The sequence below is a fragment of the Pristiophorus japonicus genome, chromosome 9, assembly GCF_044704955.1.
Source record: "Pristiophorus japonicus isolate sPriJap1 chromosome 9, sPriJap1.hap1, whole genome shotgun sequence".
Taxonomy (NCBI): Eukaryota; Metazoa; Chordata; class Chondrichthyes; family Pristiophoridae; genus Pristiophorus; species Pristiophorus japonicus.
In genome coordinates, this window is record NC_091985.1 from 66,279,528 (window position 1) to 66,303,671 (window position 24,144).

The 24,144-nt window shown below is 42.6% G+C and overlaps 2 protein-coding genes across 4 annotated transcripts in view; both read left to right on the forward strand.

Moving 5' to 3' along the window:
- LOC139273080 (REST corepressor 3-like) overlaps positions 1–9,500 on the forward strand; it is a 75,972-nt gene extending 66,472 nt beyond the window's left edge. For all 3 annotated transcript variants that reach the window (XM_070889414.1, XM_070889416.1, XM_070889415.1), the window contains one exon: positions 7,750–9,500. In XM_070889414.1, coding sequence (XP_070745515.1) covers positions 7,750–8,088 — 339 coding nt within the window. In that variant the 3' untranslated portion in view covers positions 8,089–9,500. The remainder of the gene's footprint in view (positions 1–7,749) is intronic.
- Positions 9,501–17,456: 7,956 nt separating this feature from the next.
- The window catches only part of LOC139272625 (TNF receptor-associated factor 5-like), a 111,002-nt gene continuing 104,314 nt past the window's right edge, over positions 17,457–24,144 (forward strand). The window contains exon 1 of the mRNA XM_070888702.1: positions 17,457–17,585. The gene's annotated coding sequence lies outside the window, so the exon portion shown is untranslated. The remainder of the gene's footprint in view (positions 17,586–24,144) is intronic.

Below are 24,144 nucleotides of genomic sequence, written 5' to 3' on the forward strand. Positions count from 1 at the left end.
TTCTTTAATTTCACCTTTAAGATCTTTAACTTCCGCTTCCAGCTTTCAAGTTCAAGCTTTTTCTGTCGCAGCTGTGCACAAACTGTTTGTAATTGACCCTTTGTACTGGTCAGTTCTCGATCATATTGGGAACGCCTTATAATTTCATTCAAGTTTCAAATCTGGCCCATAACGGCTAGGGACCATCTAGTTCGCTCTTTATTTTTCATACGGGTCGTTTTTCCCCAGACCCTTTTAATCTCGTCCAAGGACCATTGTCCTTTGGAGGTTCCGTACTTTTGTTCGATGTTAATACAGGTTTTAGATAAGTTGAATTGTTGCTCTATGTATTCTTTCAACTGTTCGAGAATTAAATCTAGCGAAACTTCAGGTGGTGCCTGCCCACCTTTAACAGTTGTCGGCAATTCTTTGTTCTTATCTCCTGCCATTTCTTTACTGGGGTCTCGAGTCGTAGGCTTGCTAGCCGATCAATAGGTCGGTGATTAATTAACTAACACACTGCCGAAGTTTAGACGTCTATGGGACCTCGAGCCGACTACCAACCGGAGGGTTCGCAAACCGAGGCTTTCGGAATCGCATAGAAGGAGAGGCGAATTTAGACTTTTGACTGAGGACTTTTTTTTTAAAAAAGAGGAGTCCTTACCTCAATATATAGGTCCGATGTCCAAAATTCAGTTTCTTTCCTCAGCGATCCTGTTCGCAGCGCCAAAATTGTTAGATCTCTTAATTTCCAATGAAATACAAACTCCGATGGTAGTTTTAACTTTTTAATCTTGGCAGAGAGTAACAAGCTGCTGGCTGATTGCCAGTTTCTTTGTCTTACTGAGACAAATGGTCAAAATGGCTGTATTTTATACCAGGTTCAATTTACAAAAAAGAATTCGCCTTCCTTATTGGCTCACTACCCAAGGTCCGAAAATGTCAAGTTGATTGATGACAACGCAATGTGGCTGAAATGCAAGTAGCATCTCTGACTTGTTGTCTGTGAATTTTCACAGCCTGTCTAAATGCAGCCTGTTTGAATTCTCTATCAGTTCCCATCCCCCTGCCATATTAGTTTAACTCCTCCCCAACAGCACGAGCAAACACTCCCCCTCGGACATTGTTTCCGGTCCTGCCTAGGTGCAGACCGTCCGGTTTGTACTGGTCCCACCTCCCCCAGAACCGGTTCCAATGACCCAGGAATTTGAATCCCTCCCTGCTGCACCACTGCTCAAGCCATGTATTCATCTGAGTTATCCTGCGATTCCTACTCTGACTAGCACGTGGCACTGGTAGCAATCCTGAGATTACTACTTTTGAGGTCCTACTTTTTAATTTAGCTCCTAGCTCCTTAAATTCGTCTCGTAGGACCTCATCCCTTTTTTTACCTGTATCGTTGGTACCAATGTGCACCACGACAACTGGCTGTTCACCCTCCCTTTTCTGAATGTCCTGCACCCGCTCTGAGATATACTTGACCCTTGCACCAGGGAGGCAACATACCATCCTGGAGTCTCTGTTGCGGCCGCAGAAACTCCTATCTATTCCCCTTACAATTGAATCTCCTATCACTATCGCTCTCCCACTCTTTTTCCTGCCCTCCTGTGCAGCAGAGCCAGCCACGGTGCCATGAACTTGGCTGCTGCTGCCCTCCCCTGATGAGTCATACCCCTCGAGTACCCAAAGCGGTGTATCTGTTTTGCAGGGGGATGACCTCAGGGGACCCCTGCACTAACTTCCTTGCACTGCTCTTCCTGCTGGTCTTCCATTCCCTATCTGGCTGTGGACCCTTCACCTGCGGTAAGACTCAACTCGCTACACGTGCTACTCGCGTCATTCTCAGCATCATGGATGCTCCAGAGTGAATCCACCCTCAGCTCCAATTCCGCAACGCGGTCTGTCAGGAGCTGGAGGCGGATACACTTCCCGCACGCGTAGTCGTCAGGGACACCGCAAGTGTCCCTGAGTTCCCACATAGTACAGGAGGAACATAAGAACATAAGAATTAGGAACAGGAATAGGCCATCTAGCCCCTCGAGCCTGCTCCGCTATTCAACAAGATCATGGCTGATCTGGCCGTGGACTCAGCTCCACTCACCTGCCCGCTCCCCGTAACCCTTAATTTCCTTATTGGTTAAAAATCTAGCGATCTGTGATTTGAATACATTCAATGAGCTAGCCTCAACTGCTTCCTTGGGCAGAGAATTCCACAGATTCACAACCCTCTGGGAGAAGAAATTCCTTCTCAACTCGGTTTTAAATTGGCTCCCCATATTTTGAGGCTGTGCCCCTAGTTCTAGTCTCCCCGACCAGTGGAAACAACCTCTCTGCCTCTATCTTGTCTATCCCTTTCATTATTTTAAATGTTTCTATAAGATCATCCCTCATCCTTCTGAACTCCAACGAGTAAAGACCCAGTCTACTCCATTTATCATCATAAGGTAACCCTCTCATCTCCGGAATCAGCCTAGTGAATCGTCTCTGTACCCCCTCCAAAGCTAGTATATCCTTCCTTAAGTAAGGTGACCAAAACTGCACGCAGTACTCCAGGTGCGGCCTCAGCAATACCCTATACAGTTGCAGCAGGACCTCCCTGCTTTTGTACTCCATCCCTCTTGCAATGAAGGCCAACATTCCATTCACCTTCCTGATTACCTGCAAACTAACTTTTTGGGATTCATGCACAAGGACCCCCAGGTCCGTCTGCACCGCAGCATGTTGTAATTTCTCCCCATTCAAATAATAATCCCTTTTACTGTTTTTTTTTTTCCCCAAGGTGGATGACCTCACATTTTCCGACATTGTATTCCATCTGCCAAACCTTAGCACATTCGCTTAACCTATCTAAATCTCTTTGCAGCCTCTCTGTGTCCTCTACACAACCCGCTTTCCCACTAATCTTTGTGTCATCTGCAAATTTTGTTGCACTACACTCTGTCCCCTCTTCCAGGTCATCTATGTATATTGTAAACAGTTGTGGTCCCAGCACCGATCCCTCTGGCACACCACTAACCACCGATTTCCAACCCGAAAAGGACCCATTTATCCCGACTCTCTGCTTTCTGTTAGCCAGCCAATTCTCTATCCATGCTAATACATTTCCTCTGACTCCGCGTACCTTTATCTTCTGCAGTAACCTTTTGTGTGGCACCTTATCGAATGCCTTTTGGAAATCTAAATACACCACATCCATCGGTACACCTCTATCCACCATGCTCGTTATATCCTCAAAGAATTCCAGTAAATTAGTTAAATATGATTTCCCCTTCATGAATCCATGTTGCGTCTGCTTGATTGCACTATTCCTATCTAGATGTCCCGCTATTTCTTCCTTAAGCATATCACGTGACCGAGCTCTCCTGCCATGACTTAACCTTTAGATACACTTAATTTGGCAACAACACTGTTAACAGGTTAACTTGCTGATATAAAAAAGAAAAAGAAAAGCTTCTCACCCCTTTGGCTGTGACGTCACCTTTTGATTTCTTTCTACTTCTTTTTTGCTTTTTCTCCTGGCTGGAGCTGTATAAGCGCCCCTTTATAGGCCTCTCCACACATCCCGGACTCGCGCTGCTCGAACTGCCGCTCCTCCTCCGAAGTTGGGCCTTTATAGGCCTCTCCACACACCCCGGACTCGTGCTGCTCGAACTACTTTTTATATATATCATGACAACAGAGAAAAGTCTATGCCAGCTTTGAAACTTAAGTTTACTCATATAATCATATAATGAGCCACTGAAAATAAGTGAGCTTTTTTAATGGAGTGCAAATGAAATAAAATTGATTTTGCCAGCACTGTTTTACTTTGGAGACAATGCAATGGACACTATTTTAAACAACAACCCCTCTTCCCCTGCAACCCCCCACCCCCACACACCCACTGATGGGCAGGAAAGGGGCAGGCGAGGTGTTAAAATCATAAAATTTGAAATCTCACTGCATTCCCGGCCACCATAATACTTATGGTGGCATTACAGACCCTGGACAAGGCTCCCTCTTAATAGCAGGTGGAGACCTACTTAAAAATGACAGCCCGATAATGCCATTGCCGCTGCAACATAATTTTATGGTCGAAGCAGGGGGAGTCCTGCATTTTCGACTGCCTGCCAGCAGCAACATGACCGGAGGAGCTCACTGGCCAGAGGCGGCCCGGGTAAGTTATTACATTTCTCCTCTCTTTGAACTCCTTGTGGACAGGAGGAACAGGAGTTTGAACTCCTTGTGGACAAGAGGAGCAGGAGGAGTCCTGCCATGCCCTGGCTGCTGGGTGTCCCATGTGGATAATGAGATGTCTATGTGGGAACAAGTTCTTGGCCACCAGTGAGGAGAATGAAGTCGATCTTCAATGTTCACTAAAGCCGATCCCTAGTTTTTACAAGCCAGAAGACAAGGCCTTCTGTAAATTGGAGCTTCAGGTCTCTAGCAGAGTCAGTGTTTGTGAGGGAAACTATAGAAACATAAAAAATAGGTGCAGGAGTAGGCCATTCGGCCCTTAGTGCCTGCACTGCCATTCAATGAGTTCATGGCTGAACATGCAACTTCAGTACACCATTCCTGCTTTCTCGCCATACCCCTTGATCCCCCTAGCAGTAAATACTACATCTAACACCTTTTTGAATATATTTAGTGAATTGGCATCAACAACTTTCTGTGGTAGAGAATTCCACAAGTTCACCACTCTGGGTGAAGAAGTTTCTCCTCATCTCGGTCCTAAATGGCCTACCCCCTATCCCTAGACTGTGACCCCTGGTTCTGGACTTCCCCAACATTAATAAGAACATAAGAATTAGGAACAGGAGTAGGCCATCTAGCCCCTCGAGCCTGCTCCGCCATTCAACAAGATCATGGCTGATCTGGCCGTGGACTCAGCTCCACTTACCCGCCCGCTCCCCATAACCATTAATTCCATTATTGGTTAAAAATCTATCTATCTGATTTGAATACATTCAATGAGCCAGCCTCAACTGCTTCCTTGGGCAGAGAATTCCACAGATTCACAACCCTCTGGGAGAAGAACTTCCTTCTCAACTCTGTTTTAAGTTGGCTCCCTCGTATTTTGAGGCTGTGCCCCCTAGCTCTAGTCTCCCCGACCAGTGGAAACAACCTCTCTGCCTCTATCTTATCTATCCCTTTCATTATTTTAAATGTTTCTATAAGATCACACCTCATCCTTCTGAACTCCAACGAGTAAAGACCCAGTTTACTCAATCTATCATCATAAGGTAACCCCCTCATCTCCGGAATCAGCCTAGTGAATCGTCTCTGTACCAAAGCTAGTATATCCTTCCTTAAGTAAGGTGACCAAAACTGCACGCAGTACTCCAGGTGCGGCCTCACCAATACCCTGTACAGTTGCAGCAGGACCTCCCTGCTTTTGTACTCCACCCCTCTCGCAATGAAGGCCAACATTCCATTCGCCTTCCTGATTACCTGCAAACTAACTTTTTGGGATTCATGCACAAGGACCCCCAGGTCCCTCTGCACATCAGCATGTTGTAATTTCTCCCCATTCAAATAATATTCCCTTTTACTGTTTTTTTTTCCAAGCTGGATGGCCTCACATTTTCCACCATTGTATTCCATCTGCCAAACCTTAGCCCATTCGCTTAATCTCTTCTCTAAATCTCTTTGCAGCCTCTCTGTGTCCTCTACACAACCCACTTTCCCACTAATCTTTGTGTCATCTATGTCTGTGCTTTTGTACCTCTCTTCTCAGAGGCTACTCTGCAATATCTGTGAAATTGTCATTCACTTGATGATGGCTTGGAATGTTTCCCAATCTCCCTCTTTCATTAATACACAGATGCCCATTAGGTTTAATAGGTCTCTGACATATGCAGGGAGGTCTGAGAATTGCATGAAGTGCTTCTACTCATTAATGAGCTCCCTTCTATAGGTAGCACACACAAGATAAGAATCCATGGACCCTACAGCATCAGCATTTGGCCCTCTGTTCTGGTTGTTCCTGTTCCTCTGCAGCCACTTAGACTTTCTCCTTTTCACCTTGTATAATTGTGCAATATTCTTTAGAAACAGACACAATGTACAATTCTGCTGCAGCTGATGGCCCACAGTATCTGCCCAATTTTGAGCTGCTAGATCTGTTCTGAACCTATCCCATTTAGCACGATGGAGGGTGTCTTCAGTGTGAAGACGGGTCTTCATCTCCACAAGGACTGTGCAGCGGTCACTGCTACCAATGTTGTCCTGGACAGATCTGTGACCGGTAGATTGGTGAGGACGAGGTCAAGTAGATTTTTCCTTCATGTTAGTCCTCTCGCCACCTGCTGCAGGCCCATTCTGGCAGTTGTGTCGTTCAGGACTCAGCCAGCTCGGTCAGTAGTGGTACTACCGAGCCGTTCTTGGTAATGGACATTGAAGTCCCCCACCCAGAGTACATTCTGTGCCTTTGCTACCCTCCGTGCTTCTTCCAGGTGGGGGAGTTCAACGTGGAGGAGTACTAAGTCATCAGCTTAGGGAGGGTAGTAGGTAGTAATCAGCAGGAGGTTTCCTTGCCCATGCTTGACCTGAAAGCATGAAACTTCATGGGGTCCAGAGTCAATGGTGAAGACGCCCAGGGCCACTCCCCGCCGACTGTATAGACAAAAATGTTCTTACATTTGTTAGCTTGAGAAAATGAGAAGACGTGTCAATTAGTAATCTGATGAACAAATGTGTAACCATCTGAATCTCAAACCTATCCTGCAAAAAGCTTTCACAGTTAGAAACCTGCAGATTCCATGCATTTATAAAATAAGTTGCAGGCTGCAGAATATAAACAAATAGAAAATACTGGAAATACTCAGCAGGTCAGGCAGCATCTGGGGAGAGAGAAACAGAGTAAATTTTTCAGGTCGATCTTTTGTCAGAATTGGAACATAGACATAACACAATTAGTACATAATACCAATTTATCTTTCAGTAAAGTTATAATAGAAAACAAGTATTAATCCATATTTGTGCTGACATGATATACAAATGAGCACTGAGCCACCAGCTTTCCAGCCAGAAAGGAAGTGACTCGGTTACATGAATAGTGAATACTGCACTTCAGTTCCTATGGGTGGCCTCATGATGCATAGCCATTGTTCTGATCCCTGCTGGTAGTGAAATATCTTGCATACTGTTCAAGTCAAGAAGGCAGTGCCACTCACCAATGTTTTTTCAAGTGCTATCTTCTATAAAAGCAATGTGAGTAACAATCTGTGCCATACTGAATGGAGTACTGCGATTTGACCAATTTTTTGCCCCTCTTTTTTTTGTGCTTAGAACTGCAAGTTTTTTTTCATTGTCCCTTCACTTGCCTCCTTATCTGCAGCTGCATTGCACTGTTTCTTCATTAGGCCCTGAAAAAATATATGAGGTTACTGTAGGGAGGACTGGATAGAGAGACTGTCAGAAGGTAAACGGAAACTCTGTACTGGTTACATGTCAGTACAAGAAAAGTAAAATGGTGCACAAAATCTCATCAGATTTCTAATTTAATAATAAAACCGAACAGGCATGTGTGTCTTTAGAAAGGGTTGGGGAAGAAAATTGTGGATCTTGAGAATTGTTAATTTAAAGGATGATATAATTTTTACTAGTAAATATGTGGTATGAGTTTCGTAAAATGTAGTTACAACTGATGATCCAGAAGCACTTGTGCTAAACGCTAATGACACATTTTGAAATTGTAGATATAAAGTTGTGCTAATATAAATGTGTCTTTAAAGGGTGCTGGTTTTTATTGTGAGCTATGCCTAGTTTTTCTCATTTCTCTTGCAGGTTCAACTGCCTCCAGTTTCTGGCCCAGTGCCTCCAGCTCCTGGCCCAGCACCTCCAACTCCAGTTACTGTAACCGTTACATGTGTAGCTACCTTAAACCAGCCTCCACCACTGCTTCGACCAGTGCTTCCCGCAGCTCCTGCTCTTCATCGTCAACCACCTCCTCTCCAGCAGCAGACTCGTTTTCTGCAGCCAAGACCTACCCTTAACCAACTTCCACCCCCACTAATTCGTCCAAGTAATCCTATTCCACCCCGCTTGAATCCTCGGCCAGTACTACAGCAACCTCCATCACTGATTGGAATTCAATCTGAATCACAGTCTTCATCTTTACATTGACTTGCTTTTTCTTTGTTTTTTGATATACCTAAAAAAAAATTTGCTTGTGTGGCTTGGTTTAACTGAAGATGCTTCACATAACCCAAAATTCACCAACTAAGAAGGATATTTAACACTATCTAATTGTATCTTGATATACTCCATCTATCTTGAGTTCTATGTTTTGGTGAATTGAACTCTTGACAATACAACAATTTAAATTAGATGGTTTATTGTATATGTACATTTTTTTTGTACAGAAAATAAAAGCCAGTAAGATTGACACCTGAGGAACTTAAGAGAAAATGTTTTAGCACAGTTATTTATGGAATCTGTTGCACCATAATTCTTGTTTTATTGCCCTGTATTAATTTATTATTTGAAAATACAGTATTCAGCAAATAAAGGCTAAACATCAGGAAACATTTAAGATTGTATTGTACAAAATACAGTCTTTTGAAATTGTATTTTTATGGTTATAACTTTTTGGACTTGACAGCATTAACTCCTGGTTGTACGAGTCAAAACTTTGGTCCCAAGGAAGTGCACTTAATTCAATTTAGTTCCAAAATAGATCTTTTGTTTTGAAGCACCAACCGGTAAGATTGAAATTGAATCTTAATTTATTAAATATTATCATTATGCATATAATTTCAACTTTGAATTTTGTAAAATGATTAACATCGTTGAAAGAGAGAGAGTTACTGCATTTAATTGGATTTGGTAGCAAAGAGGTGCACTTGGTTTAGGATAACTCCAGAAAACCTAGTTATTAGAGTCTCAAAGTTAAATATCTGATCTCAGTTTAATCAAAATTTGTCATTACTCCTACCTTTTTAAACATAAATTTATAAAATGATTAATAGTTACTGAAATGTGGTAGTTGCTGCATTTTTGTAGCATACAGATATTTTAAATTCATGATAAATATTTTTAAATACTTTTCTTTTAAACGAAAGCTATTATCTCATGAGGTACACCTAGTGAGTCCTGTTTGCACTGTGAGCATCACTAAGGGTACATTCATGTTATCAAATTGATATATCATTAAAAGTTGTTGAGGATGGGGCCAAGAATAGGTCCTAGAACAGTTATTCCCAAGCTAATAGGTTGTAGATCTGAGTTGTAAGGGTGTTCGTCACTGGATGCTGCCGTACACCTTTGAGTGTGAACTTTGTTAGTTTTCAGTCTAGCCAGTAGACAACAGTAGAATGCAACAGGATACTTCCTCTGACGGGAAGGTGGCCAAGCTAGCCCAGGCACAATTGCCTTATCCTAATAAAAATGTGCCCCCAGTTGGCTGCTGACAGAAGAGCATTAACCATGGTTATGGATAAGAAGGTAGTCCACAGAATCATGCTTTCCCAGCTGTAGGAGACTCAAATGCAGATTGTGCCCTGCAGGGAAATCGAGGGAGTGGGTGCGTGGGGGGGGGGGGGGGGGGATTTTTCAAATAGTTACTTTTTATTAAAAATGGCTTGATATGCATTAATACTTCTGTTTATTTTTCAGTGTCAGATATTTGAAAATACTAAAATGAAATTATGCTGTAATTTGATGTAGAAGATAGCACAAAGAAAAACCTATAAAACCTCAAAGTACCTTAGTTTACTGTATATATTGACATGAATTTTGTCTTATTTTAGTTTTCAGTTTATAGGATGTGTACAGCTACTTGTGCATGTACAGTCAGCTTTCTTATTTATCTGTTTACTCAGCACATTCTGCATGTATTTCAAGCAGTATTTTTAGTGTAAGAAATTGTGTGCTTGCTCCTTTGCTGTATTAAACTTCTGTCTGGAAATGCTTTTGTTTTTGTATTTTATCAGTTTTTCAAAAGTATGAAGTTATTGCATTGTTATAATCAGACTTTACTACTTTATGTTAGGACCTATTGCACTCCACAAAGTGTTAATCCTGTAGTTTTGCTTGAGGATGGCCAGTTTTGTACTTGGATTGGCAAGCATTTATGTCTGGAGTTTCTATTACATAGTATTTACAGCACAGAAACAGGCCATTCGGCCCAACACGTCTGTGCTGGTGTTTATGCTCCACACGAGCCTCTTCATCTCGGTCTATCTACATATCCTTCTATTCCTTTCTCCCTCCTGTACTTGTGTAGCTACCCCTTAATGTCATCTATGCTTTTCGCCTCAAATACTCCTTGTGGTACAAGTTCCACATTCTACCCACTCTTGAGTCTTGCAAAGAAGTTTCTTGAATTCGTTGTTTGATTTATTAGTGACTTATATTTATGACACCTAGTTTTGGACAAGTGGAAACATTTTCTCTACATCTGTCCTATCGAACCCCTTCATAATTTTAAAGACCTCCATCATGTCACCTTTCAGCCTTCTCTTTTCTAGAAAAAAAAGCCCAGCCTGTTCAGTCTTGATGGTATAACCTTTCCGTTCTGGTACCGTCCTTGTAACTGTTTTTTGCACCTTCACTGGTGCATATCTTTTTTTGTAATTTCCTCCCCGTTAGCCCCAGATACACATGTAATCTGGATGCAAACAAATTAAATTGCTTAAAAGATCCCGAAACTTTGGACGACTTACGTGTGTAACTACAATACGTGCAAGTGCCCGCGATTTATTGATTTTTTTTTTACATCCGATTTCGGCCCAAACCCCTAACTCAAATACAAGTGTCTTCCAATTGTACTTGTTTAGGGGAGAGGGTCTCCGCATTGTTCCCAGATTTGCAGGCATACTGAGAAATAATCATCCTTCTGGTCTTTTAATTGCAATTTTGTGTTTTTAAAAATTATTCTCAGAGACCTCTGTATTAACTTTCTTTGAATGCATTTTTATGGCAAAGTATAAGTAACATTAAACATTGAAAAACTTCTCCGATGGCAGGTTCTTAAACATGCTGTGGCTGGTTTTCATGAATGATGGTTAAATGAATAGAATCTTTAAATTTTAAGACCCAATGAAGAAATATACTGATGCGGGTTCAGCATTTCCTCGTGCTCTGATTCTTTACGCTGTTTTATGCCCATTTAAAGTTCAGGCGTATTCTAGTGAGATTGGGGGGATACTTGGGTGTAAGACATTGACAAAATGGGCACAGTTTGGGGTGCAACTTCAGGGTTATGCCCAAGGAAGTTTTTTTTGCTTGTACAACGTTGCGGTCCATAGACATTAGGATACATATAAAGTTTAAGAAGCATTGCAATAAAATTAAGAAAAGCAATACAGAAAAAAACAAGGGAGCAATAACAAGAGCTGTGAAGTAAAAATTAAGATTGAGAGCTAAAACTGAAGAATAACCGGTGGTCAACGTGAAGTGAAATAACAGACTGTCGTAAGCACATCAAAAACTTTAGAAAAGAGCCAGCACTTGCATGATGGACTGAATGACTTACTGTGCTACAAGCTATTATTCAAAGGTGAGACCACTAAGACACATAGATGGCAGTGCCCATAAATATTTTTTTAAATGGCAGAAACTGAAAATTTTGGAAATGTATAGCAGGGCAGTCAGCATCTGTTAAGATAAATGACTGGTTAATGTTTTGGGTATAACCCTTTGCTAGAACTGAAAATAAAGATAACAAAGCAATTTAGTAGTTTGGGTGGGCGAGAAAGAAAGAGGAAAGAAACAACAGGTACTCCAATCACAGTGAGGAAAAGCATGTGCTTAATGACTTCAAGCTGCTTAATAGCAAACTGATACAAAAGCAAATCTTGGTGAGGTCCTGGAAAGGCATTAAAAGAATCAAAGAGCAAGCAAATGGCTAAGACAATGAAAAGATATAGGAGAAGCCCATGCAAACAAAGACCAATAACATTGAAAAATTGAAATAAGGATGAATAAACTGGAGATGCAGATGATCCAAAATGAAGAAAAAACTTGAAACATACATAAGGCTACCTGTCCCACATCCAGAATTAAATGTAAATTAACCTCCCCCCTTCTGCCAATAGACCTAACTTATTTCACCAGCACCGAGTGCTGTGAAGAAACTGGGGCATAGAGCTAGGTGTTGGTTGAGGGATAAATATTGGCCAGGACACTGGGGAGACCTCCCATGCTCATAGAATATAGTGGCCATGAAGTATTTTACACCTGAGAGAGCAGACAGGGCCTTGGTTTAATATCTCAAAGACAGTGGAGCACTCCCTCAGTACTGCACTGGAGCGTCAGCCTAGATTTTTGTGCTGGAGTCGGACTTGAACACACAACTTTCTGACTGGTATCAACTGAGCCACAACTGACAAATAAATGCATAAGGCAGGTGACGAATGAATTGTTTGCTAGGGCTGAGAAGCTATGTAAACTTCCTCTGCATTGACAATCAGAATGAGCGGACACTCGGATGTGCCTCTAGCTGCATTACCACAGGTACAGGATGCCATTGATTGCACACAGATGGCAATCCGAGCATTGCCACAGCAACCAGGATTTTTTATAAACTGCAAGGGATATTCGTCTATCAATGTGCAACCACAAAAACAGGTTCATGGAAGTCTGTGCCAGATTCCCTTGGAGCCGTCATGAGATGCATTCATACTGCAGCAGTCCAACATTCCAGACCACTTAGTTCCAGGAAGCAGACTTCAGGGCTCGCTCTTAGGAGACCCCTTCAAACTTGTCTCATGACAACTGTGAGAAACCTCATCAATGAGGTGCAGAAGCTCTACAACAATAGTCACATGACCATAGGGCAAGCCATCAGATTCTTGAAGATGTGCTTCAGGTGCCTAGATAGGTCTGGAGGTGTCCTTCAGTACTCACCAGAAAGGGTGTCCAGAATAATAGTGGTGTGCTGTGTCCTGCACAACATTGTACAGCTCAGAAGATTGCAGGTCGAAGGAGGACAAAGGGGCTCGCCACTCATCTTCAGATGAGGAGAAGATAGAGGGGGAGGAGGATGAAGATGGGGCATCCATTGCTAGACCGACCACTTATAATGATGCCAGGGACACCCTAATATCATGAAGGTTTACCTAGTGTTGACTCACGCAGCAAAATATAAGAAATGAAATCCTGTGGTCCGCTCCCACCACCAGGACCACCCGCCATGCTCTCCCCCCTCTTTTTGCACTAAATAGTCCTTCAGCCATTCATACACCCATTGCACATCCGTCCAATGAGACCTGGCATGTATTGACATTCATCATGAAACAAGTGAAAGGTCAAGTTCACCCTCGGGATGCAATAATGGGTAAGGCGTGGAAGTGATGCGAATCAATACATTTTATGTGGCATTATAAAAAAAGGAAACTTAACAGCATAACATTTTGTCAAACACAACATAACACCCATGCGCATACCCTTGGTGAATTACAATTTCTTGAACTTACGCTTCCTACCACTTCTACGTGGTGCATCCCATGTGGCTTCAGCAGAGGTAGAGGCTGGCTGCAAGGATCCCTGCTGAGATGCTTTTGGCCAATACCCTCTATGTTTCTGGAGCCCCTGAGGACCCTACCAAAGATTGCTCCACCTGCACCTGTGCATCGGGATTTGAGGCAGTATGTTCCACCGGTACGCTCGCGGCCTTCCGCGAGAGGTGGGCGCCGGAGGGACTGGAGTGCATTATAACCCCCGGCAACCAAATTTTAATTTGATTTTATATGTTTTAAAGTCTAATTTATTTTAAATGCCGGTTTTAGTATCCCCCTCCCCTTTTATAGGGAGCACTTGAAAAATTATGATTTTAATGCCCCAAAAAAACCAAAAAAAACCCAAAAAATCACCATAAAAACAAAAAAAAAGGGCACGTGAAAAGTGTTTGGAGTGTCCCCTAGATCGGGGGGCACTTGATTTAATTTATTATGTTTTCCTCAAAAGAGTTGAGGCAGTATGTCGGCTACTGGCTGAGGGGGAGCAACGGTTGAGAAATGGGGGCACTTTCAGTGGAGTTCTCACTTCCATGTCCCCTTTTGCCATTATCTCTCTACTGGCCCAGCACCACATCAATCTTACTACTCTGCTGGAGAGCAGCTTGGTACAGATTAGTGATGCATAGTAAGGCCACTAAGAAAAGGTATGTCATCTTGTTTAAGGTGGCAGACATCTCCTGCATGGCTATGGCTTGCATGGACTCATTTGAGAGCAGTGCTTGAACCTTCATGGCAGCTGTTATGTATTTAACCCTTGGCAACCTGTATCACACCACCACCAGAGGGCTTACCTGTTGGAGTCCCAGCATCCCTTGGGAGCACTGTATATAAGCAGGCCACCCACGCAGTACCTGCACTCTGGAGTCTAATTAAAGGAGCTAATACTCAGTTTCATCTTTTATTATAAGTGTAATAGCAGCAGCCATTCCATTGCAGACTTTGTTTCAATTCCCTGCGCCACCAATCCAGTAGCGATCGAGTTGGACTCCTCCATGCTCTCCGCTATTGTGGAATGTGTGTGTGGCATGTCTGTCAGTACCCGGTTAAATGTTGATGCACCTCTAACATACTCCTTCTCAATGATAGTCCCCAGAGCTCGGCATCTGTGTCCAGCTAAACAGAGTTTGGACATGATTGCGCCCCCCCACCTGATGCAGACTTTCCACAGCTGTACCTGCCACCAGTGTCAGTTTGTGTTCACTTATGAGTTGTGAATCACCAAGTGAAAACCGAACTAACTGTCTAAGTGTGAGTATTTACAGAAGAACATAAGAACACAAGAAATAGGAGCAGGAGTAATTCAGTCCCCAATTATTTCCATCTGTATATTGTCCCTTTAAATACAGATGGGTTTGCGTCATGTGCACATCACACTCACTGCAAAATCCAGAAGTCAAAATTAATTGCTTCAATTCAGTTGCAAACACAGATTCAAACCCGCTGAGTTGACTTCAGGGTTTTGCCCATGCAATTCCAACCCCGCAGCCCCACCCACCCCACGCAACTCCCCATCTCAGAAGCCGCCTTTCAGATTAATCCTAATTCTGGAGCTTAGAGCCTAATTGGAACATATAGGAGGTCTGACCATCCAGATTGGGAATGGAAGGGAGAGTTAAAGTGATGTGCCACAGGGAACCAGTCTCTTTTTAAAAAGAGATTCTTGAACATCTTGTGCTTATATCAGTTTTTGAAAAGCATTTAACCTATGTTGAGATGGATAGAAGTAGGCTTCGTCAATAAACTAGCCCCGAATGAACTATACTGAAAACTGATTATACCATATTGACTTATTTTGGTGAATTAGTGTAGCTGAATGCTTTAACTGTTGTGCACTGTAATGCTTTTCCTAGACCATTAAATAATTGGGAGAATTTCATCAGTGAAATAGTTAAACATCTTGTCTTCAATAAAACAATAGAAATGGTCACAGCTAAGTTTAAAAAGAAAAGAAAAGAAAGGTGAATATGAGTGTCATGGGGGTGGGTGAGAATGAGGCGAACATGTCTCACACAAGACTCACAGTCTATGCTGCCCTTGCTCAGTCTTGGGTCATGTGCTCTTCCAACCTTTCCGTGTCTGACCCTAGAAACCACTTTCCCCTAAGTCACTTACAACTGCACTTTCAAACTCCCAAATGTCTCGTCTTTGGCCCTCCATTCACCACAATACTTTTGCAGCTATCGATCTGCCCCACAACTGATGTGGTAGTGACATCCCATTACTCCTGTTCCTATATTCCTCATCCTATGCTTCCAATCCTGTTTACTGTCTATCCCAGTGTTTACTGTCTATCATACTCACAATGTTCTCCCTCCTCGCACTAACTACTCTCTCAGCTTTAATCCACCTCCCACTACTGTCACAGTACTAGCTCCAGCACCATTCTGACCTAAACTTCCGTTAATCACTCTCATCTGCTTCTCCTTTCACTTTCCATCATCGTCCTAGCCAGTCCACATCTATGTCACTCTCTTTTCATCATGTTTCCTACTTAGCATCAGCCTTACTTCAGTCCCAACCCACACTGTGTTGTTTTCACTGGTTCTTCTCAGTAAAGTGGGGACTAGCAACATTTTACACCACTCCACCTTCCGCCTCAAATGAAAGAAGAAAACAAAAACAATAGACAGATAGAAACAGAAATACAAATTAAAGAGAAAGGTAGAGAAAACAAGATAAAAGAAAGGTACAAGCAAAGCAGCACAGCCGGAAGATAGCAAACATATGTTGTAAAGCGAATGTTTCAGCTAATTTCCATGAGCAACTCCAGGAAATCCACGAGTATTATATTATATAACTAGTTAAATCTGTGCCTTCAGCTGCCTGACTCCCGTGTTCTAGAATTCCCTCCCTAAACTCATTCAGCTCCCCAGCTCTTCTCTCCACCTTTAAAACCCATCTCGCTAACCAAGCTTTTGATTCCCCCTTCCTTGGCTGGGTGTCCATTTTTTGGATTATGCCTCTGTGAAGCACCTTGGGATTTTGTTCTATGTTAAAGGGGCTACATAAATGCAAGTTGCCATCGATCTCCTGCAGTGTCGCACATGAAGTATCATCTTCAGGTGAAGTGATGATAGAGGGTGGCGGATAATTGGGACCTCAACACACATTTTATAGTCGTACATTCTGCCCTTATCTTTCCATTCTGAATCCCATGTCCAAACTTACAGTGGAAACCACCTAAGTCAGGTTGTAATTGTGGTCTCTCATCAATGGTGGTGCTCGAGTACTTCTGTGAATGTTTAAAATGTATAGAGACATTGAAGTTGAGAACGTGGGAATTGTATAGGGACAGTATAAGCTAACAAAGAATTCATGGAGGAATAGCCATGACATCTCGGACTCGAGACTGCGAAATGTTACAACACTAACACATATTGAAACAAAACCCACAGCTTGCAGAAAAACCTCAAGGTCTTATTAAATCATGTTATTAACCTGAAACATTAACAGAAGGTCTTTGTTTAAAATCAGACCATACTTAGGTCGGCTTATGAGTGGACAAAGGGAAAGAGGGACCAAAAGAGATAGGTTGAACTAGGATGTCACTCTAGCCCTATCTTGTTATCTTTTGCCGAGAATGTATAACTGTTGTCGCTTTACGATGTAACTTCACTTATCCGTAGGGAGTGTGTACGCTCGACCGAGAATGTATATCCTCTGTCTGATAAGTCTTGCCGGCCGGTAAAATAAAGACTGCTTTGTTCAAAGCACAAGAGGTATTCGACTCAGTAATTTTACTGAACCAGATTGAGAGAAAAGAATCTACATTTACACTTCCACAAGCAGGGTACGGAATTACAGCGATAAGTTCACGTTCATCCATTCTGAATGCGGCTCTCGGAATTCATCATGGCAAAAGTTGACAGTAAATGCGCGTAGAGGTAAAAATGTTGATATGCTAGTGGTTCTGTGTGGTTAAAGTCCGAGTGGCGGAGTGGAAAGGGTCAACGCCAAAAAACAGAGGCTTTTCTGTGGATGACAGTCTCGTTCCCTTTACAGTCAGTTTCCTTTTACATGTTGGAGGCGGTGTGCTACTTCCTGAAAGTGCTGTACAATGTGTCCGCGCTGTGTACGTGTGGCGGTGCGCTTGGATCGTACGGCGCGGCACTGACTGTAATGCAATCACTACCTCGAGTCCGACTCGACCTGGTGCGGGAGGTAAGAGAGGTTTCGGGGCGAGTTCCCTTCTGTCCCTCACACAAAGTGACTTGCTGCTGAGCGCAGGCGACTTGTTAATAATGTCTGTAAGGTTACCCTAAGTTCTCTGACTGATTTCAGGGGTCCTTTGAAGCAGGAGCATCGTGTTGGCTGTTGCGTTGAAACTTTTATTCTGTTGTAAATATAACCCGTTAAAGTCAAATTCCGGCATCGTTTACCGACTTTGGGGATTCCCCCTCGCCGTTAAAATGGCGCGGAGCAGTGCAGTGCAGTGCAGTGTTTGCCCTTCAATGTTCACTCCTTATGTGAATGTGGCTGATAATAAGCAGCGCTGCAACCTTGAAGCCGGGCCGAGCGATCAGCTGCTCCCACCGCCGCCGGGCTGCAGTTGGCCCTTCACCTTGTCCGGGTCACGGCCACTGTCACTGACCAAAGCGACAAGCCACAGATACTGAAAGAGGAAACATTGTAAAATGTCAATTTCGGAACTGTCTGGGTCCGCTGAATTTCTTGCGCCAGAGAATTGCTGATAAATTGTTATTCCTCACACTTCCTGGTGCCACCATTTCCTCAGCAGCTTTAACTTTATATGACCGAAATCCTTTTAAAGGCAGTTGTTTAAAACATGTTTATGTTAATATTACTGAGCTGTAAATCTTGAAATGGCAGGTGGTGATATCAATGGAACACATTTGTAGGACATTCCTTTGTTTTCTCTTTTAATACTAGCTACGGGTTAAGACCTGTACTAAAATAATGAATAGAGGAATGTCACATGAGCACATAAATAAATTCATTAACTAATAGCACCAACAGTAATTATTGGTTATCGTGAATAAACAGTGGGACACTGCCAGTCTATTTAGCCAGTGAGGAGCTGATATAACTTGTCGCTAATTAGTTAGTGTTTCCCCATGTGGAATTGAACAACAGAAATATCTCGGGGTTCAGGTCATGCTATGAACTGTAAAAACAAAGCTCCAGTGATTTGCAACTATCTTAAACTCACTGTAGGGCGTGTTTTATATTTGATACTATAACAAAGTAGGCAGTTGAAGGTTTCAATTAAGCAACCCAATGCATACTGCACTATATATCATCGATATATGAAGCATTAGCAATTGCAACGTTATTACATCATTACCACCAGAGCATTTAAAAATAATTTCTATTGATGTCCATGAATTTTTATGTCCTGCAGTTGTTAAAAGCTGGTAATACTGAAACTATTAAGTCACGTTAATTGTCAAATAAAACAATAGCTTGAATTACAGTCTTTCAATGGCAGGGACAAATATATTGCAGGATAAGAAAATGTATTTTACAAAACTAGATTCACTACAATCCAAATATTTTTGAAAAGATCTTTGTATAGAGGACAGTTCCATCAGGACCCATCAAAGTCTCATTCCAAATAAGTTGAGTGAAAGTAAATGAGTAAGACTTGACGGGTCCGACATCACGATATCCTCTTTAAGGTTTTAAGCAAAATAGAAAATTCAAAAACTTACTTGCATTCCACAATAACATTCTTAAATTTGTCTATTGAATTGTCTTTTGTGTCTTTCAATGCCTTTCTTCATCAGCCTTGTGCTCGCTAAAATCTCATCCCAGTTTTCAAATCCCTCCATGGCCTCGCCCATCCCTATCTCTGTAGCCTTCGCCAGCCCTCCAAGCCTTCGAGATCTCTGCGCTCCTTCAATTCTGGCCTCTTGAGCATCCCTGATTTGAATTGCTCCACCATTGACGGCCATGCCTTCGGCAGCTAGGCCTAAGTTCTGGAATTCCCTCCCTAAACTTCTTCGCCTCTCTAACTTCCTCCTCTGCCTCTCTAACTTCCTCCTCCTCCTCCTCCTCTAAGACGCTCCTTAAAATCTACCTCTGTCCAAGTTTTTAGTCAACTGTCCTAATAGCTCCTTATGTGGGTTGGTGTCAAAATGTGTTTGATAATGCTCCTGTGAAGTTGGGATGTTTTACTATGTTAATAGCGTTAAATAAATGCAAGTTGTTGTTTACTTGAAAGCCTCAACCTCTCCCAAAAACCTGACCTTTGAATTAATGGAGTCGATTTTCACTGCCTTCACCTGGTGTTAACAGGGCTGTAACAGGCTCAAAATGAAGTTGGTAGTCCCTTTAGCACCAGTGACACAGTTGGTTCCATTTTGAAAGGGTCAAGGCTGCTTTTAACATGAAAATTGGGGATTGTGAAAAATAGGACCACGATTGCCATTTTTGTTGGAGTCTGCAGCATGCAGACTTTGATCAGTTCCACAGGCAATGGAACTGAATAAGCCCACCGAAGGTACGTGTTGGATTATTTTGCAGGAGTGCTCTTCTGGAGCCCACAAAAATAATCTGGGCCGCTACCACCCCGAGACCTCATCCTCTGCGATTGCATCCCGCTGCCACAACTCACCTTGCTGCTGACCACCACAGCCTGATCCTGAGGCTTCAATCAAGCGAGCTGTGTTGGGACGCCTGCCAAAATTAAGTGAAGGCAGGGCCTCAAAATCACGGACGTCTCTTTGTCGTCTTAATAGGTGTCTAGACAGCAGTCTGCTGGTCAGTCGCCCAAAAGTCAAAATCGACCTCAATGATTTTACCCAGAATTAGCTGCAGTCCCACAATGTATAATCTGCAAAATTTACCAGGATGCACCAGTAGCAATCAGATACCCAAATGATTGAGTGCCTTTCTCTCAGTATTGAACCAAACCTATTTGGGTGTTTTCCAAAAATAATTTGAAGAAATGCTAGATGACAAACTTCAAAAGCTTTATTGAGATAACATTAATATTGACAGAAACAGATATACAGAGCACTGCTGGTTTTTTTCTCAGATGAATGTAAGCAAAGTGTTTTTATCCAAGTTCTCTGATTCGAGACAACAAATGATGCATCTTTGTAATCTGGCATACACAGAATACAATATTACCTGTAAATGAGATAAGAAAGTGACCAGATCTGCTTTTCTGCAGGCCTCCAATAGTTTTAAAAATGGAAAATAAACATATTGCTGGGTGCTTTTTATAATCTATAAGCCTGAGATACATGTGACTATCACAACTCTGTTGTCATGAATATTGTGAAACACCATCAGTTTCTTTCAAACAAAATGTTATTGTTGCTTGCTGACCGACAGAAAATGTATACAACAACCAAAACCTTACACTAACACTGCCATTCTCTTAAGTTGGCAATTGGGCAGGGAGTGAGATTTATGATTAAAACTTTAAATACATTTAAACACACGAAACTATGTTTTTAAATGATGAGATATGTCTAACTAGATCATTTTTTTAAACACAAAATGATTTACTCCAAATGAGTTATCTGAGGGCATATCGGAGGGTTTTGGTGGTACTGTATCAGGACACATCAAAGTCTTATTCCAAATAAGTTGATTGAAAGTAAATGAGTAAGACTTGACAGGTCTGACATCATGATATCCTCTTTAATGATCAAACAGTAACAGATGAATCATAGAATGGTTGCAGCACGGAAGAAGGCCATTCAGCCCATCGAGCCCGTGCTGACTCTCAGCTAGTCCCACTCCCCTTCCCTTTCCCAGAAGCCCTGCAATTTTGTTTCCTTCAAATACTTTCTTGTGTCGCCTTTGGTTCTTTTGCCAATCACCTTAAATCTGTGTCCTCTGGTTCTCGACCCATCTGTCAATGGGAACAGTTTCTCTCTATCTACCCTGTCCAGACCTCTGATGATTTGAACATCTCTATCAAATCTCCTCTCAATCTTCTCTGCTCCAAGGAGAACAATGGCAGCTTCTCCAGTCTATCAACACAACTGAAGACCCTCATAGAAACATAGAAAATAGGAGCAGTAATTGGCCACTTGACCATTCGAGTCTGCATCGCCATTCAATATGATCATAGCTGATCCTCTATCTCAACACCATATACCCTCTTTTTCCCCATACTCCTTGATGCCTTTTGTTTCTAGAAATCTATCTATCTCTCTCTTAAATATATTCAGTGAATTGGCCTCCGCAGCCTTCTGTGATAGAGAATTCCACAGGTTCATCATCCTCTGAGTGAAAAAAATTCTACTCATCTCGGTCCTAAATTTCCTACCCCGTATCCTGAGACTGTGACCCCTTGTTTTAGACTTCGCAGTCAGGGGAAACATTCTCCCCGCATCCAGTCTATCCAACCCAGTCAGAATTTTATATGTTTCAATGAGATCCCCTCTCATTCTTCTAAACTCTAGTGAATACAAGCCGAGTCGAACCAATCTCTCCTCATACGGCAGTCCTGCCATCCCAGGAATCAGTCTATTAGTCGGGAAATTGTGTTGGGGAAATTGATGGGATTGAAGGCCGATAAATCCCCAGGGCCTGATGGACTTCATCCCAGAGTACTTAAGGAGGTGGCCTTAGAAATAGCGGATGCATTGACAGTCATTTTCCAACATTCCATTGACTCTGGATCAGTTCCTATTGAGTGGAGGGTAGCCAATGTAACCCCACTTTTTAAAAAAGGAGGGAGAGAGAAAACAGGGAATTATGTCAGTCTGACATCGGTAGTGGGTAAAATGATGGAATCAATTATTAAGGATGTCATAGCAGCTCATTTGGAAAGAGGTGACATGATAGGTCCAAGTCAGCATGGATTTGTGAAAGGGAAATCATGCTTGACAAATCTTGAATTTTTTGAGGATGTTTCCAGTAGAGTGGACAAGGGAGAACCAGTTGATGTGGTGTATTTGGACTTTCAGAAGGCTTTCGACAAGGTTCCACACAAGAGATTAATGTGCAAAGTTAAAGCACATGGGATCGGGGGTAGTGTGCTGACATGGATTGAGAACTGGTTGTCAGACAGGAAGCAAAGAATAGGAGTAAATGGGTAGTTTTCAGAATGGCAGGCAGTGACTAGTGGGGTTCCGCAAGGTTCTGTGCTGGGGCCCCTGCTGTTTACACTGTACATTAATGATTTAGACGAGGGGATTAAATGTAGTATCTCCAAATTTGCGGATGACACTAAGTTGGGTGGCAGTGTGAGCTGCGAGGAGGATGCTATGAGGCTGCAGAGCGACTTGGATAGGTTAGGTGAGTGGGCAAATGCATGGCAGATGAAGTATAATGTGGATAAATGTGAAGTTATCCACTTTGGTGGTAAAAACAGAGAGACAGACTATTATCTGAATGGTGACAGATTAGGAAAAGGGGAGGTGCAACGAGACCTGGGTGTCATGGTACATCAGTCATTGAAGGTTGGCATGCAGGTACAGCAGGCGGTTAAGAAAGCAAATGGCATGTTGGCCTTCATAGCGAGGGGATTTGAGTACAGGGGCAGGGAGGTGTTACTGCAGTTGTACAAGGCCTTGGTGAGGCCACACCTGGAGTATTGTGTACAGTTTTGGTCTCCTAACCTGAGGAAGGACATTCTTGCTATTGAGGGAGTGCAGCGAAGGTTCACCAGACTGATTCCCAGGATGGCGGGACTGACCTATCAAGAAAGACTGGATCAACTGGGCTTGTATTCACTGGAGTTCAGAAGAATGAGAGGGGACCTCATAGAAACGTTTAAAATTCTGATGGGTTTAGACAGGTTAGATGCAGGAAGAATGTTTCCAATGTTGGGGAAGTCCAGAACCACAGTCTAAGCATAAGGGGTAAGCCATTTAGGACCGAGATGAGGAGAAACTTCTTCACCCAGAGAGTGGTGAAAATGTGGAATTCTCTACCACAGAAAGTTGTTGAGGCCAATTCACTAAATATATTCAAAAAGGAGTTAGATGAAGTCCTTACTACTAGGGGGATCAAGGGGTATGGCGAGAAATAGGAATGGGGTACTGAAGTTGCATTTTCAGCCATGAACTCATTGAATGGCGGTGCAGGCTAGAAAGGCCGAATGGCCTACTCCTGCACCTATTTTCTATGTTTCTAGTGAACCTTCGCTGCATTCCCTCTATGGCAAGTATATCCTTTCTGGATATAAGGAGACCAAAACTGCACACAGATGCGGTCTCACCAAGGCCCTGTATAACTGTAGTAAGACATCCTTGCTCCTGCACTCAAATCTTCTTGCAATGAAGGCTAACATACCATTTGCCTTCCTAACTGCTTGCTGCAACTGTATGTTTGCTTTCAATGACTGGTGACACGTCCCAAGCCATCACTATTTAAATAATACTTTGTCCTTATGTTTTTCCTACCAAAGTGGATAACTTCACATTTATCCACATTACACTGCATCTGCCATGTGTTTGCCCAACCTATCTAAATTGCCTTGCAGCGTCTTTGCATCCTCCTCACAACTCACAATCCCACCTAGTTTTCTGTCGTCAGCAAACTTGCAAATATTACATTTGGTTCCCTTGTCCAAATCATTTATATATATATATATATTGTGAATAGCTGGGGCCCAAGCACTAATCCCTGTGATACCCCACTAGTCACTGCCCGCCACCCCAAAAAGACCCGTTTATTCCTACTCTCTGTTTCCTGTCAGTTAACCAATTTTCAATCCATGCCAATACATTACCCCCAATGCTATGTGCTTTAATTTTGCACACTAACCTCTTATGTGGAATTTTACCAAAGG